Source organism: Xenopus tropicalis, chromosome 2, assembly GCF_000004195.4.
Source record: "Xenopus tropicalis strain Nigerian chromosome 2, UCB_Xtro_10.0, whole genome shotgun sequence".
In the NCBI taxonomy this organism is placed as follows: Eukaryota; Metazoa; Chordata; class Amphibia; order Anura; family Pipidae; genus Xenopus; species Xenopus tropicalis.
In genome coordinates, this window is record NC_030678.2 from 90790850 (window position 1) to 90805767 (window position 14918).

General features: G+C 40.6%; 1 protein-coding gene across 1 annotated transcript; it reads right to left on the reverse strand.

The window, feature by feature from the left end:
• Nucleotides 1-1199: 1199 nt before the first annotated feature.
• Nucleotides 1200-5921, reverse strand: eef1a1o (eukaryotic translation elongation factor 1 alpha 1, oocyte form). Its single transcript, NM_203970.3, has 7 exons — nucleotides 5649-5921; nucleotides 4117-4296; nucleotides 3730-4026; nucleotides 2496-2646; nucleotides 1997-2253; nucleotides 1473-1707; nucleotides 1200-1391 (listed from the first exon to the last, which is right to left on the reverse strand). The coding sequence occupies exons 1-7, from the start codon at nucleotides 5790-5792 to the stop codon at nucleotides 1270-1272; spliced, it is 1386 nt and encodes a 461-aa protein (NP_989301.1). The 5' UTR covers nucleotides 5793-5921; the 3' UTR covers nucleotides 1200-1269.
• Nucleotides 5922-14918: the final 8997 nt, after the last annotated feature.

Consider the following 14918-nt stretch of genomic DNA (forward strand, 5'->3'; position numbering starts at 1 on the left):
TCCCATTTTAGCCTGACTGGGTTCTATACCACCTGGATATTAATTTATAGGAGGACTCCTGGAATCTACTGCTCACTGAGCATTTAGCTATAGTTTTAAAGATTTGTTTCCAATCTTCTTCCATTAATGTTATATTTAAGTCTCGTTCCCACACCTTGGTATACGTGGGGAGTGCTTTATAGTTTCTCTGTTAAGTTTTCGAATAAAGGCTGCTAGGCTATGTCTTACCAGAAAGGGTAGTGCACATAGTGTTTCAAATTTTGTCAATTCCCTGGATGTCATTTCACTAAGTGCCCTTTGCTTTTATGACAGCAGCATGATCACCAAGTTCTTTTAGCAGTTCAGCTTATCTACTGTTTATTCAAATTATGTTTAACACTGACAAAAGGCACCTGTCATGATTAAACATGCAGATATGAGATTAAAACCAGGAACCAAAAGTTCAAATTAGTAAAATAGATATGCTACAATGTTTTTGGGATCTGTACCTGCCCAAAGCAACAACACTCCATTAAAGGTATGCACCTCCAACCCAGAGCACCCCATCTTCTCTTCTGTTGATCTACTGCACATGATCTCTGCTGCTTTGTTACCTTAGCCTAGGGGCAGACTCAATATATTGTCTATATTGACTAGAAGTGTCTACAAGGCTAATTTAGTAATTCAAACTAGTGTGTGGCAGCTGAAAGCAATTCACATCAGGACTTACTCAGCCCTATAGCAGCTTATTTGATGGTAAAATTGATTCACACCAGCATGTCACTTAGTTTTCCTAGCTTATACTACTGCTGATGTGCAACCACCAAAATCCAAAGAGCTGAAGACTTAATACCTGTGCAGCTCTTTGTTCTGAAGTGGCTTAGTTCGTGTACCAATCTGAACAGCACTGCTTTTATTCTTTTAAAATGCCTTTATTGCATACTTAGGGCATTACATGCTGCAATGCCCTAAGTATGCAATAAAGGCATTTTAAAAGAATAAAAGCAGTGCTGTTCAGATTGTCCTGCAGTTGGGACAGTTAAGTGGCCATTGGAAAACCTGCACTGTTCTAAAGTTGCCATGCAGACTACTCTACAAAACACAAACTAACCCATGCACAGTATCCTCAAGACTAAAATCCAGGCTATTGGTATTAGGGAAACAGCCATGAAAGGCAAAAAGTTTGCTTTAGGTGGGAGAAAAGGGAGTAAGACAGTCACTCAAAGGCATCATTAAACATTTATTCATTTTTACAGGACACCAAGATTACACTGTACAGGGTTACACAGATCATTTCTTGCCAGCTTTTACAGCAGACTTAGTCACTTTTCCAGAGCTTGCTGCCTTTTTATCCACACCTTTGATTACGCCAACAGCTACCGTCTGCCTCATGTCACGCACTGCAAATCGGCCTGCACAAAGAAAGGTTGGTTAGTTAGTTAACTAGCTTGCTAGTATGCCATTATAGCAGCAAGAATAGTAGCATCACTTACCAAGGGGTGGGTAGTCTGAGAAGGTTTCTACACACATGGGCTTCCCAGGAATCATTTCCACTATAGCTGCATCTCCAGATTTCAAGAATTTTGGGTCATCCTCCAGCTTCTTGCCACTTCTTCTGTCTATCTTTTGCTTCAGCTCAGCAAACTTACAGGCAATATGAGCTGTATGGCAGTCCAGGACTGGAGCATAGCCAGCACTAATCTGTCCTGGGTGATTGAGTATAATTACCTATTAACAGGAACACAAGTTAGATACAAGTTGCTAAATTGTAGACATCTGTGCAAACAAAATGCTAGCTATTGATAGCTGATGCAGGAAGTCACTCCTGACAGGACACTAGTGAACATGTATATACTTGTTTGCAAGCAGGCTTAAATAAAAGCAAGTTAATTTATTGCATTTAATGTTCTCTAGATAAGGGGCCCTTTCAGAACATAAAGAGCTTGCTATACTAAGATTTATAGGACACTACATGGAACAATTATTTGGGAGTTGTATGAATAGTAGTAATACCAACCTGTGCTGTAAAGGTTCCAGCTTGCATAGGTGGATCATTTTTGCTATCACCAGCCACATTGCCTCTCCTGATGTCCTTCACAGATATATTCTTTACATTAAAGCCCACATTGTCTCCAGGCAATGCCTCTTGCAAGGCCTCATGATGCATTTCCACAGACTTAACTTCTGTAGTAACATTACTAGGTGCAAAAGTCACAACCATGCCAGGCTTCAAGACACCAGTCTCCACTCTGCCAACAGGCACAGTGCCAATTCCTGCAAGAAAAAAAACCCATGAACACAGTTCTACAAAACCTGCATCTCTATCCAGGGGCGCTGCTGCCATGGAGAGACACTTGCCAGCGCTAGATGTCACCAAGGGCAGCAAAAGGCTTTTTAAAATCTTTAAAACAGAATTTTGGCTCTAGCGCAGAGAGGGCTATTGTGCTCTTTGCACTAGTAATACAGCCCCCGTGGCAGCCAGGACCTTTCAGGCAGTGCCATCTCACTCTACTTACCACCAATCTTGTACACATCCTGCAGAGGGAGCCTTAGAGGCTTGTCAGTGGGTCGCTGAGGAGGAATAATGCAATCAAGTGCTTCTAGCAGTGTCACACCACTGGCATTTCCTTCTTTCCTTTCAATCTTCCAGCCTTTAAACCAGGGCATCTTGTGTGAAAGAAATAGTATATGAACATTTGAGTTTAAGAACACAATGTAGGTTTCAAGTCATTTTAGTTATAATCTTTTGGTACACAATATAACAGGATGATCTATAGATATCTGCCCCACAATTTGTGCTCCCTGAATGTCCACCTAAGTATTGCCATGTAATGGTCTTGTGCATTAAGTTAGTGTGGGGGAACCAATCTAGCCAAAAATTGGGCAATATTGATCAGGCAGGCTTGATTTTCCTGGCTGAAGATCACATCAGCTCATTGATGGTCCTCACAACAACTTTGTATCACGTTTATTGGGTATTCCTATGGACTAACAATTAGAATTAGTACAATCACCCACCCAAGGGCATATGGGGGGGGGGGGGGAAATGAATTAATTTATTTGTCTGGCAACCTTGCCAAGATGAGTAATCATGCCGTGTGGCCACCTTTAGTTTCACTGATCTAAGCAGCAAGTGCACTTCTATGTAGTCATTTTTAGACGAGCTATTTCATCTATGATACTGTGGTTACTAGAGTAAATGGACCCTAGCAACCAGAGAGCTTTAACAAAAATATGCAGACCAATTGTGACCTAGTACTACAGGTATGGGATCCCTTATCTGGAAACCTATTATCCAGAAAGTTCAGAATTACAGAAAGGCCATCTCCCATATACTCCATTATAAGAAAATAATTCTCATTTTTATAACATGATTTACTTTTTCTCTGTAATAAGACAGTACCTTGTACTTGATCCCAACTAAGGTATAATTAATCCTTATTGGCAGCAAAACAAGCCTATTCAATATTGTAGTTTAGCAGACTTATGGAGATCCAAATTACAGAAAGATACCTTATCCAGAAAGCCCCAGGTCCCAAGCATTCTGGATAACCAGTACCTTGCCTGTACTTAGATACTAGATTTTTGAGTGTTTTTAAGGCGCACTCTACCCTTGTAGATCACTTATCCTCAGGGGAAAAACAAAAAAAAAAAAACAAAAAAAAAAAAAACAAACACCAATCTGATCAAAACTCGAACTGGTATAAATGCCTGGGAACCCAGATGCAAGTGGTCAAGAGAATATCTTACATTGGTGCTAGCCTCCAGCATGTTGTCTCCATGCCATCCAGATATCGGCACAAATGGAACAGTCGCTGGGTTGTAGCCAATCTTCTTAATGTAGGCACTGACTTCTTTAGTAATTTCCTCAAATCTTTTTTGGCTGAAAGGGGGCTCAGTGGAGTCCATCTTGTTTACTCCAATTATAAGCTGCTTGACACCTAGAGTGAAAGCTAAGAGGGCATGCTCTCGAGTCTGTCCATTTTTAGAGATACCAGCCTCAAATTCTCCAACACCACCAGCAACAATGAGCACTGCACAGTCAGCCTGGGGGAAAATTGAGAAAATATATTACAGAGACCAAAAAGTGGCAAACCACTCACACACAACTCACACTGAACCCTGAAGTTTCTGTACCTGAGAAGTGCCAGTGATCATGTTTTTGATGAAGTCTCTGTGCCCAGGAGCATCAATAATTGTGATATAGAATTTTCCAGTCTCGAACTTCCACAAGGAAATATCAATGGTTATGCCACGTTCTCTCTCGGCTTTCAGCTTATCCAAGACCCAAGCATATTTAAAGGAGCCTTTACCCATCTAAAAAAAAACCAAAAAAACAAACAAGGTTCATACTGGAAATGCATTGTGCCTTAGCTTGTGATCTATTCTAGCCGTGAAAATTAACTTTAGAACAACTGTAGGACATTTAAGCAGTGTCTTTATAAAGAACGCCTTATCCACACGCAGAGGCAAAACAGTGCACCAAAGGCTAAAAGTCACTCACTTTGAATGGCATTTGTCCTAAGCTTGTTGTCCAACAGACCTGCAGGAAATCTGGCTAGCACGATTCTTTTAATCACCCCCAAAGTGTTACCCTTAGGGAAAAGCATGGACCTAACTATTCAAAGCTCTAATAGTTGCAAATTGTAAGGGTGTTAAGTTAACAGTTAACACTTGAGGTTGTCTACACTTTTGCAGAAGAAAAGCTATCCCCTGCCCTTAGAGGGGCAGGGGATGCATCAATCTAGATACACTGTACCAAATTCCATGCATATTCTAGGTCAAGTTAGATTCCTACATGGACTAAGCAAAACATTAGAAGTTACAGTTGCTGCAGCACATGCCCTATTATACAAGACATTACTCCATATAGGAATTGTGCATAACTTTTCCAAATTAAAAGGGAAGCTATACCCCCAAACAATGTAGGTCTCTAAAAATATTGCATAAGTTTATATGCAAAACCCTGTTTTATCTAAATAAACCATTTTCATAAATATTACACTTCTTTAGTAGTATGTGCTATAGGGTACTCCTAAATAGAAAATGGCCATTTTAAGAATTAAGGGCCACCTCCTGGGATCATAGGATTCACAGTGGACACAAACAAACCAAGGCATACATACATGCTAGGCTACATCAGCCAATAAGTGGGCAGAGTACCATCTCTTGCTCCCACACTACCTCCTGTTACAGTTAGAGCTGCATTATTTCTGGTCATGTGATCTGAGGGAGCACACAGCCCATCACTAAATGGTGGCTCAAGGGAAAGGATGTAAAAGGGCAATAATATATATATATATATATATACACACACACACACACACACACATATACATATGATTCTTTAATAGGTCACTTAACATGATATAAACTTTGGGGGGGGGGAGGGGGATTTATAATATGGATCTTTAGCATGGTGTAAACATTAACAAGCATATGAATGATAAAATTAAATCAGAAAAATGTATGTGAAGCTGGTCTTTTTAGTGTAACAAGCGCAAGACATTTGATTTTGGGGCCATTAAAGACTCGGGGGTATTTGCCGATGTTTAGTATTTAAGGATACAGATAATCATTACTCTAATAAGAGCCACCTGATAGTATCCCCGGTATAGGCTACTAAAAGCAGGCCAGTAAGCCATGCCCCATTTCCATCCCATACTCACCTCTGCAGCTTCCTTCTCAAACTTTTCGATGGTCCTTTTGTCAATGCCCCCGCATTTGTAGATGAGATGCCCGGTTGTGGTTGACTTGCCAGAGTCCACATGCCCGATCACAACGATGTTAATGTGAATCTTTTCCTTTCCCATCTTGGCAGCGAACACCAGTCAACCCCCACGAACAAATACAGCAGAGCAGGCAGAGACTGCGAGGAATTGCTGCGCTACCGGCTGGAATTTAAAGGGATGGAGTGGGCGTGGCTTTGGGGAAGGGCGAAGTGAAGTTCCAATAAAACGCCGGGCTTTTCCCGCACCTGTTGGTTTTTATTGGCCAATTCGAATTAAAAGAAGCCAAAAAATAGTTGCTAAAATGTTCACGTGGCGGGATCAGGATTCCTTTGTTGTTATATTGTATGGCTTGTGTTGTTATACCGGCTTCTGCTACAGGAGGCTTAGCATTGGCGCAGTTACTGTCTAATCAATAACAAACATAAAGTCTACAGCAGTTTGAAACGCATGGATACAATAATATACTAAACGCGAACAATGTAAGTACGAATAGCTGTAACTATGATCAATAAAGTGTTTTAAGTGATAAGAAAATACAGCCTTACAACTATGGATGCTGCAGCACTAGATCTCTGAAGATGCCGGCCGCATTCAATATTCTATTTTAATCGCAAGAAAGAAGGAAGAAAAAAAAACTGACTGGATGCATTAGGACTAAATAATTGTAGATATGTTCTATATACATATATATTTAGAATTTGACTCGCTGGTGGATTTTCAGAGACCGTCATGATCCAGTTCTGTTTTTTTGTTTTTTTTTAAAAAACCCAATTCCTCTGTATTCTAATTGGTAACCTGAGTGTCTTACAAATGCCTAAACAAATAAACTAGCTCCATGTTAAGAATGCTAATGTCCCATCCTGCCATTTTTGAGACCTTAATATGAAGAATGAACCTGAAATATGAGAGCCTATTTTGAATCTCAGTCCAGACATGAGTTTTGGGTTTTTGATGCCACCATTTAACTGCAGACAATCATTAACCTAGGCTTTTTAAAGACAATCATTTTCCTGCATGGCATGATACTAACTCTGGTATAATATACGGAGGAGAGTAAAAAAGTGTTAACAGATAAAATTGTGTATGTCCAATTTTATCTGCAATTTTATTGTGTCCTTTGGGTTTTTTTTTTCTGTGAGATGAGATTTACAAAAAACCCACTGCATGGCAATACAATTTAAAATACAGTACTTGTATGTGTGTATAAAGCCCTTAAAGGGAGACTTTTCAAAAAGCAACATTGCACAATCCCTGCAGCTCAGATGTATGGCATCGCAAGTTTCCTCTCGAGGCAACTTGCGCGATTTCACTGAAATCACACCGCCACGTGTGCCATCCCACCAGCGATTTGGGGGAGATTAGTCGCCCGTGAACAGGGAGTTTTGTCACGGGCGACTAATCTCCCCGTGTGCCAGAGCCCTAAGGCAACAATAATCTGAATTATCCAAGGGATCTTTTTCCTTTGTGAAGTGTTTATGGTTAAAATGGCAGCCCTGAAATCTTGATAATATTAGACTTGGATCTGATGTGGAAACTGGGAGGTGCAGCACCCAGCACCAACCCAGATTAACTATGTTACCTTAATCACAATAGGCATCATTTTTCACAAGCTTCAGTTTTTACTAACTAGCATTGCTGGTTAAAAAAACTGTAAATATTCTAAGCATTCAGTAAATTGTAAAAAAAACTGTTTTATATCCAGGGACAAAGAAATAATGTCTGGAAATGTAGTAAAATCAGTTTTTTCTCCCTTGACCTGTATACATATGCTGCATAATTACATACAAGATGAATACTATGTAAAAAAAAATAAAATATTAGGATTGCAGCAAAGTTTTTCATACAAAAGCAATCAGTTCGGACTACTTTAAATTATTTAATGAAAGGTATTGCAGGGATTTTATAACTTCTAAGGGCATAATTATTCAGTGCTTTTGGGGTTTACCATTTAGCATGATCATTTTTTTTTAGGTCACACTAATGTTCCATTGAACTTCCATAAAACATTCCATGTTTTATGACATGTAAGTTTATATTTATCAGCCTCTATCAGGAGACACCCAAAGTTTTCATGTATTATTGGTATTGTCTTTATTCCCAAAGTGCTAACAGTGGCCTCACAGCAGCTATTTGGCAGTGCAATTATCAAATCAATTGGAATGTCGCCTGCAGGCACCAGCATCACTAGTATGCAAAATTTTATTTGTTCTCCACACCCAGGAGAAAATGATCTGTTCTGAAACTGTGGAGCCTGCATAGCTAAAGAAACTGCTTTCCATTGAAATTCTAAGTTTTACTTATAGTAATGTAGATGAGGTGAAGGCGCCACACCTTCAGTACAGGAAACCTTTGAATAGATGCATAGTACAGGGAAGTCCTGTTTCGCCAGGTTTTATGCATTTTTCTACTGTTAAGATATACCCTTCTTAACATTATTACATGCTTTTTCTTAATGCTATTCCAGTTTTTACACACAGTTTAATAGTGATGTGCTATTTTGGAATAGACATTTGGATTACTTAGAGACAAAATGAGCTACTTGTCGCTGGAACTTGCTCTTTAAAAACCGCAGCAACTAATCTCTACGTGGGACATTAGCCTAAAAAGCAGGTTCCAGCGACAAGTCACTTGTTTTGTCTCTAGAATATAAATCGTCAGTACCTAAACCGATGATACTACTTCAAATCGCTTATAGTTCCGAATTGCTATGAGACCCTTTTTCGAGCGATTTTACAAAGAAAGCATTGTCATTCAAAACTATTGGAATTGCTGAAAGTAGAACCCACTGAGCAGTTTCTGCAATTTCCCCATTGCGCAGAATGTAATTTCTAATTGTGTGCGGGGGAATATGACACCTGGATTTGTGGGAAATAGAATCGTTCCGTTGTTGAAATATCTAGCAATCGCTTGTTAGGAAAAGATGAGCGACTTGTTGATGGAACTCGCTTTTTAAAAATCTCAGTGACTAAATCTCCCCCTGGGACATAAGTCTTATGTTTTTGTGGTTCCTATGCTTAGCCTCACAGTAGTTGTTATCTCCAGAACTGATTCAACTCATTCTGCAACCAAGAATGAAATAGCATGTCTGCCTGAGCTATGGCCCCCTTCTTTGTTATCTGTACTTCTGCTGCAAACCTCTAGTTTAGAAAGGATTGCTGCATACTTCTACCATAAGGGCTCTTGCACCCTGCGTTCCTTCTTTCCTGTGTGGCTGTGTTCATTCAGGTGCATGCAAGCACCAAACACAGGTGAAACTTGTGGCCAGGATGTGTACAGGTCGATCCAGAAGAAAGGGCTGTGTTTGTTTCTGTGTCCTGTATGGACATAATGTATAATTATTAAGAGAAAAGAGTGACTTTATAGGTTAAAAATTATCTTCCCGTTAGGTCTTGAGTAACTGAATCTCTCCTGTTTTTTGGACATGAAATAATTGTTCTATTACCAGTGTTCTATGTCCAGTGACATTTCTAAAAAGTGACATTTTTTATGGAAAAGTCCTTTTTCTGAAATCTTTATTTTTGTTTTGTAGTCTTTAATCAATGGCATGGAGAGTAACTATGGGTTTTGTATGGGAAGAAAGTCATCCATTTATCCATATGTCAGATTCTCCTGTCCTTTATTCAGTGCAATGGAAGGGTTATATATAAATACTGAGATGGCTAATTTTGAATGCTTATAATATGGTATGGGTTACCATGGTAACCGTCACTCGCCATGACTCTCAGTGAGCCTACATGCATTACTATGCTAACGCACTGTATAATTGTGATATTTTGGTAAGGTGCTATAGAGCTGTGATATAGTATAATTTATATACTAATTAGTATAATTTATATACTCATGTTAAAACTAGAATTTATGGAATATATACAGCGCAGTAGATACCTTATAACATGTGTATATGGGATGACATAGACACACATGTCACACACCTACTTGAATTGGAGGACTAATTTGGTGGGGATCAAAACGCGATTGAAATGCATTGGGTTCTTTATGTAAATAATACATTTTTCAAATGCATTTTTGAAGTGCCCTGTGGTTTCCTGTGCTTGAAAGCAGGAAGGATTAATCAAAGGGATACGCAGAACAAACGCCCTAAAAGAGGCAGTATGTACAATTGAAGATTTTTTTCTTAGGACAGCTTTCTTTTATCCTCTACTTTCTTTTCTGCTTTTATAGCTAAAATCAGTCACAACTATTTAATGGAACCATTGATGTAAAACCTTTTCAGAAAAGGGTAACTGATTTGCAGGGGCGCTGCTGCCATGAAGCAAGGTAAGACCCTCAGGCTTCAGTTCTCTGCAGGTTACCAGGGATAGCAAAAAAAATACTCTGGCCATACACGTTAAGATTCGCTCGCTTGGCGAGATCGGCAAGCGAGCGGATCTTCACCCAATATCCCCACCTTCGGGTGGGCGATATCGGGGAGCGTGTAGGCTAATTCGATCGTTTGGCCCTGGGGCAAAACGATTGAATTATATTGGCGGCAATGGGACAGTCGGTTCGGGGACCGCATCAGCAAGCCAATGCGGTACCCGATCCGACTAGATTTTCTAACCTGCCCGATCGAGATCTGGCCGATTTCAGGCCAGATATCGGTCGGGCAGGCCCATCGGTAGTCCCCATACAAGGGCCGATTAGCTGCCGAATCGGTCTAAGGGACCGATATCGGCAGCTAGAATCGGCAGCTAGAATCGTACATGGGGACCTTAAGAGTCTAAATTCATATCTTTAAATTAGAATTTTGACTCTTGATATGCCCCCTCAACCTCACCAAAGGTCTGAATGGTAGGTGAGGGGCCGGCATTGGGAACTCTGCCTCAGGGTGGCCAGGGGTGCGGAATCGCCCTGATTGGACATCTATCTTGTGAGACTATTGCTACAATCTTAAGACTACAGCTGGAATCCCTGAAATAAAGGAATACAGATAGTATATAAAAATCATGTTATGACTTTATCTCTAGGACCTGATATTTTAATTATTTTTCTTTCCAAACAAAGGATTTTGTGCAGTAAAACCAACTAAAGCTGGCCATACACTGGCAGATCGCTTGGCGATGTCGGGGAGGCATGTAGGCGAATTCAATAGTTTGGCCGATGGTCGCACAAAAGATCGGAAATCGCCACGTGTGTGGCCACCCTGTATTCCCTCACTTGCTAAAAAGCCATCCAACCCCTTCTTGAAGCTATATAATGTATCAGCCAGTACCACTGACTGAGGGAGAGAATTCCACAACTTCACAGCTCTCACAGTAAAAAATCCTTTCCGGATATTTAAACAGAACCTCCTTTCTTCTAAATGGAGTGGGTGCCCTCGTGTCCGTTGGAAGGACCTACTGGTAAATAAAGCATTAGAGAGATTATTATATGATCACCTTATATATTTATACGTAGTTATCATGTCACCTCTTAAGCGCCTCTTCTCCAGTGTAAACAGCCCCAACTTGGCCAGTCTTTCTTCATAACTGAGACTTTCCATACCCTTTACCAGCTTAGTTGCCCTTCTCTGGACCCTCTCTAATTCCATAATGTCCATAATGTCCTGTCTGAGCACTGGAGACCAAAACTTAACAGCATATTCTAGATGGGGCCTTACCAGTGCTGTGTAAAGGGGAAGAATAACCCCCTCTCCTGTGAATCTATGCCCCTTTTAATAAAGCTCAAAACCCTGTTTGCCCTTGCAGCTGCTGCCTGGCAATGCTTGCTACAGCCAAGTTTATCTACAAGGACTCCAAGGTCCTTCTCCATTATGGATTTGCCTAGTACAGTCCCATTAAGGGTATAAGTGGATTGCATATTTTTACATCCCAGGTGCATGACCTTACATTTATTCACATTAAATCTCATCTGCCACTTAGAAGCCCAGATTTCCAGTTTGTCAAGATCCTGCTGCAAGGATGCCCCATCCCGGATAGAATTGACTGAGCTGCAGAGTGTGTATACACCTGAGGGTGTGTTCCATCTAACCCTGGTGCCTTGTTCACATTAATCTTGAGTAAACCTTTATGCTGCATCAACCACTGACTAGTTTGAGCTGAGCCAACATTGCAGCTATTGGGTGGGTCTTGGCATTCTGGCTCCTCTACTATATACACTGAAGAAAAGATCTGGTTTGCACATTTGCCTTTTCTGTATCCATTGTAACCATACTGTATTGTTACTATAAGTCAATGGGGCCACACTCTTAGCCTGCATCTTTTTACTGTTAATATACTTAAAAAACATTTTGGGGTTAGTTTTAGCCTCTGCCACAATGCACTCCTCATTTTCTATCTTTGCCTTCTGGATTGCTGTTTTACAACACTTGTTATAGTGTATACATTAAATGCAGATTCTGTCCCCTCTGACTTATAATTCTTAAATTCTTTCCTTTTTTGTCACTATTAACTTCTTTACTGATGAATTAAGCCACATAGGTTGGTTCTTAACACTTTTACATTTACTTCTTAATGGAATAAGTTGAGAACAGTAACGATTTAATATTTTAAATGACAACTAGGGATACAATGAATATGCTAATTAGGATTAGGAAGGGGTAAAAAAAAAATGTGAGTTTTAGGAACCAGTTCAGCCAGGACCATGGATTCGGCCAAATCCGAATCCTGCCGAAAAAGGCAGAATCCTGGCCAAATCCTGGATTCGGTGTCTACTGACAACCATTTCTGTGTTTTTAGCAGAAAACATAATGCCCCAATCTACACTCTGAAGCGCTGCCCTTAAGGAACTAAAATTTGCTTTTCTAAAATTCACGGTAACACAAGTAGTAACAAGATTTAATAAGCATCCTAATTTAGTTAGGCCTTGGAATTTGAGCCTGACAGTATGACTATAAAGCAAGTTAGGATGCTGTAGAGACAGCCACATGAGAACCAGGAAGTACAACCCCTCAAAATAAGGATGAATACTAAAAAAAATTAATAAAAGGTAAAAATTTGCTTCAATTCTGATCACCTATAGCAACCAATAAGCAGAAAGCCTTTATGGGTCACCTATTTAAACAGCAACATTTCTAGCCTACCTTTTTTTTTAAGCTTAGGGGAGTAGAACACATCCATATTTCAAGCACTTCATACAGCCAGGGAAGTTGAAAAGTGGTTTTAAAGAACAAAACTGTTATATGCCAAAATTTATTTAAAGGAAGAAAGTTAACAAATGTTTTTAACCCTCCAAAAAGTATGTTCAGGTACCATCAGAACAGCGTTTCTGATCATTGCTATGCTATTAATTTTGACTGCACTTTTCCACCTGATGGCAGCACCAGTCAAAAGCGCTCTGTGTGCCATTAGCTTAGGTCAAAGCCAGGTCAAGTGGGATTGGCACTTAAGGTAAACAGTACTTGGCCTAGTGCCCTGTTCACTTACCAACATCCCACTGCCCCCTTTTTGCTGTTTGCCCCGTCTGCACAGAGCTTCAGCATCCACTTTATCTGCCTGTGTATAGAGCCTCCAACAGCCCCCCCCCATCAGATTTTGATTGGGCAGGCTTGATTTTTCTCTTACCGCGTATGGCCACTTTTTTTTCAAACAGGAGATTCCTTAGTTTTTGGTTAAAAGAGCTCACTAAGCTTAGGGCCTGCTTTCCACCATCTGTGTTGGCAGGCAGGTGGAGAGAAGCAAATCCAATCTTTTATGCTCCTGTGTGTAGCTGTACTGACAGGTGGCCATACACGGGACAATTGTAGTTGCCGATATCGATCCCTTAGACCGATTCGGCAGCTTATTGGCCCGTATAGGGACAGGAACAAGGGGCATGCAGACCGATATCTGGCCTGAAATTCGGGAGGTTAAAAGATTTAGTAGGATCGGGGACCGAATCGACTCGTTGATGTGGTCCCCGAACCGACTGCGCCCATTGCTCCCATTATAATTCGATCATTATAATTGATAGAATTAGCCTACATTTTTCCGGTATCGTCCACCCTTAGGTGGTGATATCGGGAGAAGATCCACTCGCTTGGCAACTTCGCCAAGCGAGCGCATCTTAACATGTATGGCCACCTTTAGCCAGAGTGCAGCTACATGGAGTGGAGATTGTCCTGAAAAACCTGAAAGAATGCATTTTCGGGCCATTCCTGTTCTGTGTAACTACACTCAGGCCAACGCTATGCCTGTCAGTGCAACTAGACACAGGATTGTATAGCAGCAGATCTTCTCTCAGCTTGACTATAAAACAAAAAAAATTGTAAGCTCTTTTGGGCAGGGCTCTCTTCACCTCTTGTATCGGTTATTGATTGCTTTATATGTTACTCTGTATGTCCAATGTATGTAACCCACTTATTGTACAACGCTGCAGAATATGTTGGTGCTTTATAAATAAATGTTAATAATAATGTTAATAATTTATTGAGCTACTCAGGACAAACAGGAAAACTGAAGCTACCTGGGTCTTGCAAGGTAGATAATTAAATTACCAGTGCCCAGATAAGCACTTTAGCACCATTACGTAGAGGAATTATCAGTACACTGATAATTTAATTATCTACCTTTTAAATGCGGCTCTGCGACACCAAAGCTGACAAATTGAGACACAGAGCAAACACATCTGGGTGGGGTAGTACTTTCTTCCCAAAAAGCCACAATCCCTAGCAGATACTAGCACCAGTGCAACTCGAAAATCCAAGTAATCCAAGCTTTTCTTTGGAAAACACAAGCAACTTTATGGATTTTAAATTTGTTGCACGTTATCCCATTCCAGCCATAGTTGACAACTTTACATGTTTTTGGCCATGGATGGGAGACCCTTATCTGCTGAGACCACTGGTGAGTTTTTTTTTGTTGGCGGGAATTCTCAATGTGAAAGACTCTCCTTCCTAATCATTTGCCACCTTTAAGGGCTGTGTCAGACGGGGAGACTAGTTGCCCATGACAAATCTCCTTTGTTGCAGGCGATTAACCCCCCCGAAATACCATCCCACCGGCAAGTATGTAAATCGCCGGTGGGATGGCATACGCGGCGCCGTGATTTCCCTGAAATCGCGGAAGTTGCCTTCAGAGGAAACAACAAGGGAGATTTGTCGTGGATGACTAGTTTCCCTGTCTGCCACAGCCCTTAATCATCTTATTTTGCCTTCTCAACCAATTTTTGCTCCTGAGCTGGCTACCATCCACCTGCCTGCTGTTCATTTTGGACATCCACAGACAACCATTTTGGTTAGAAATCTATTGTTCCCAGGGCTGTATTTTCTTTAGATGCACCTGAACCTAG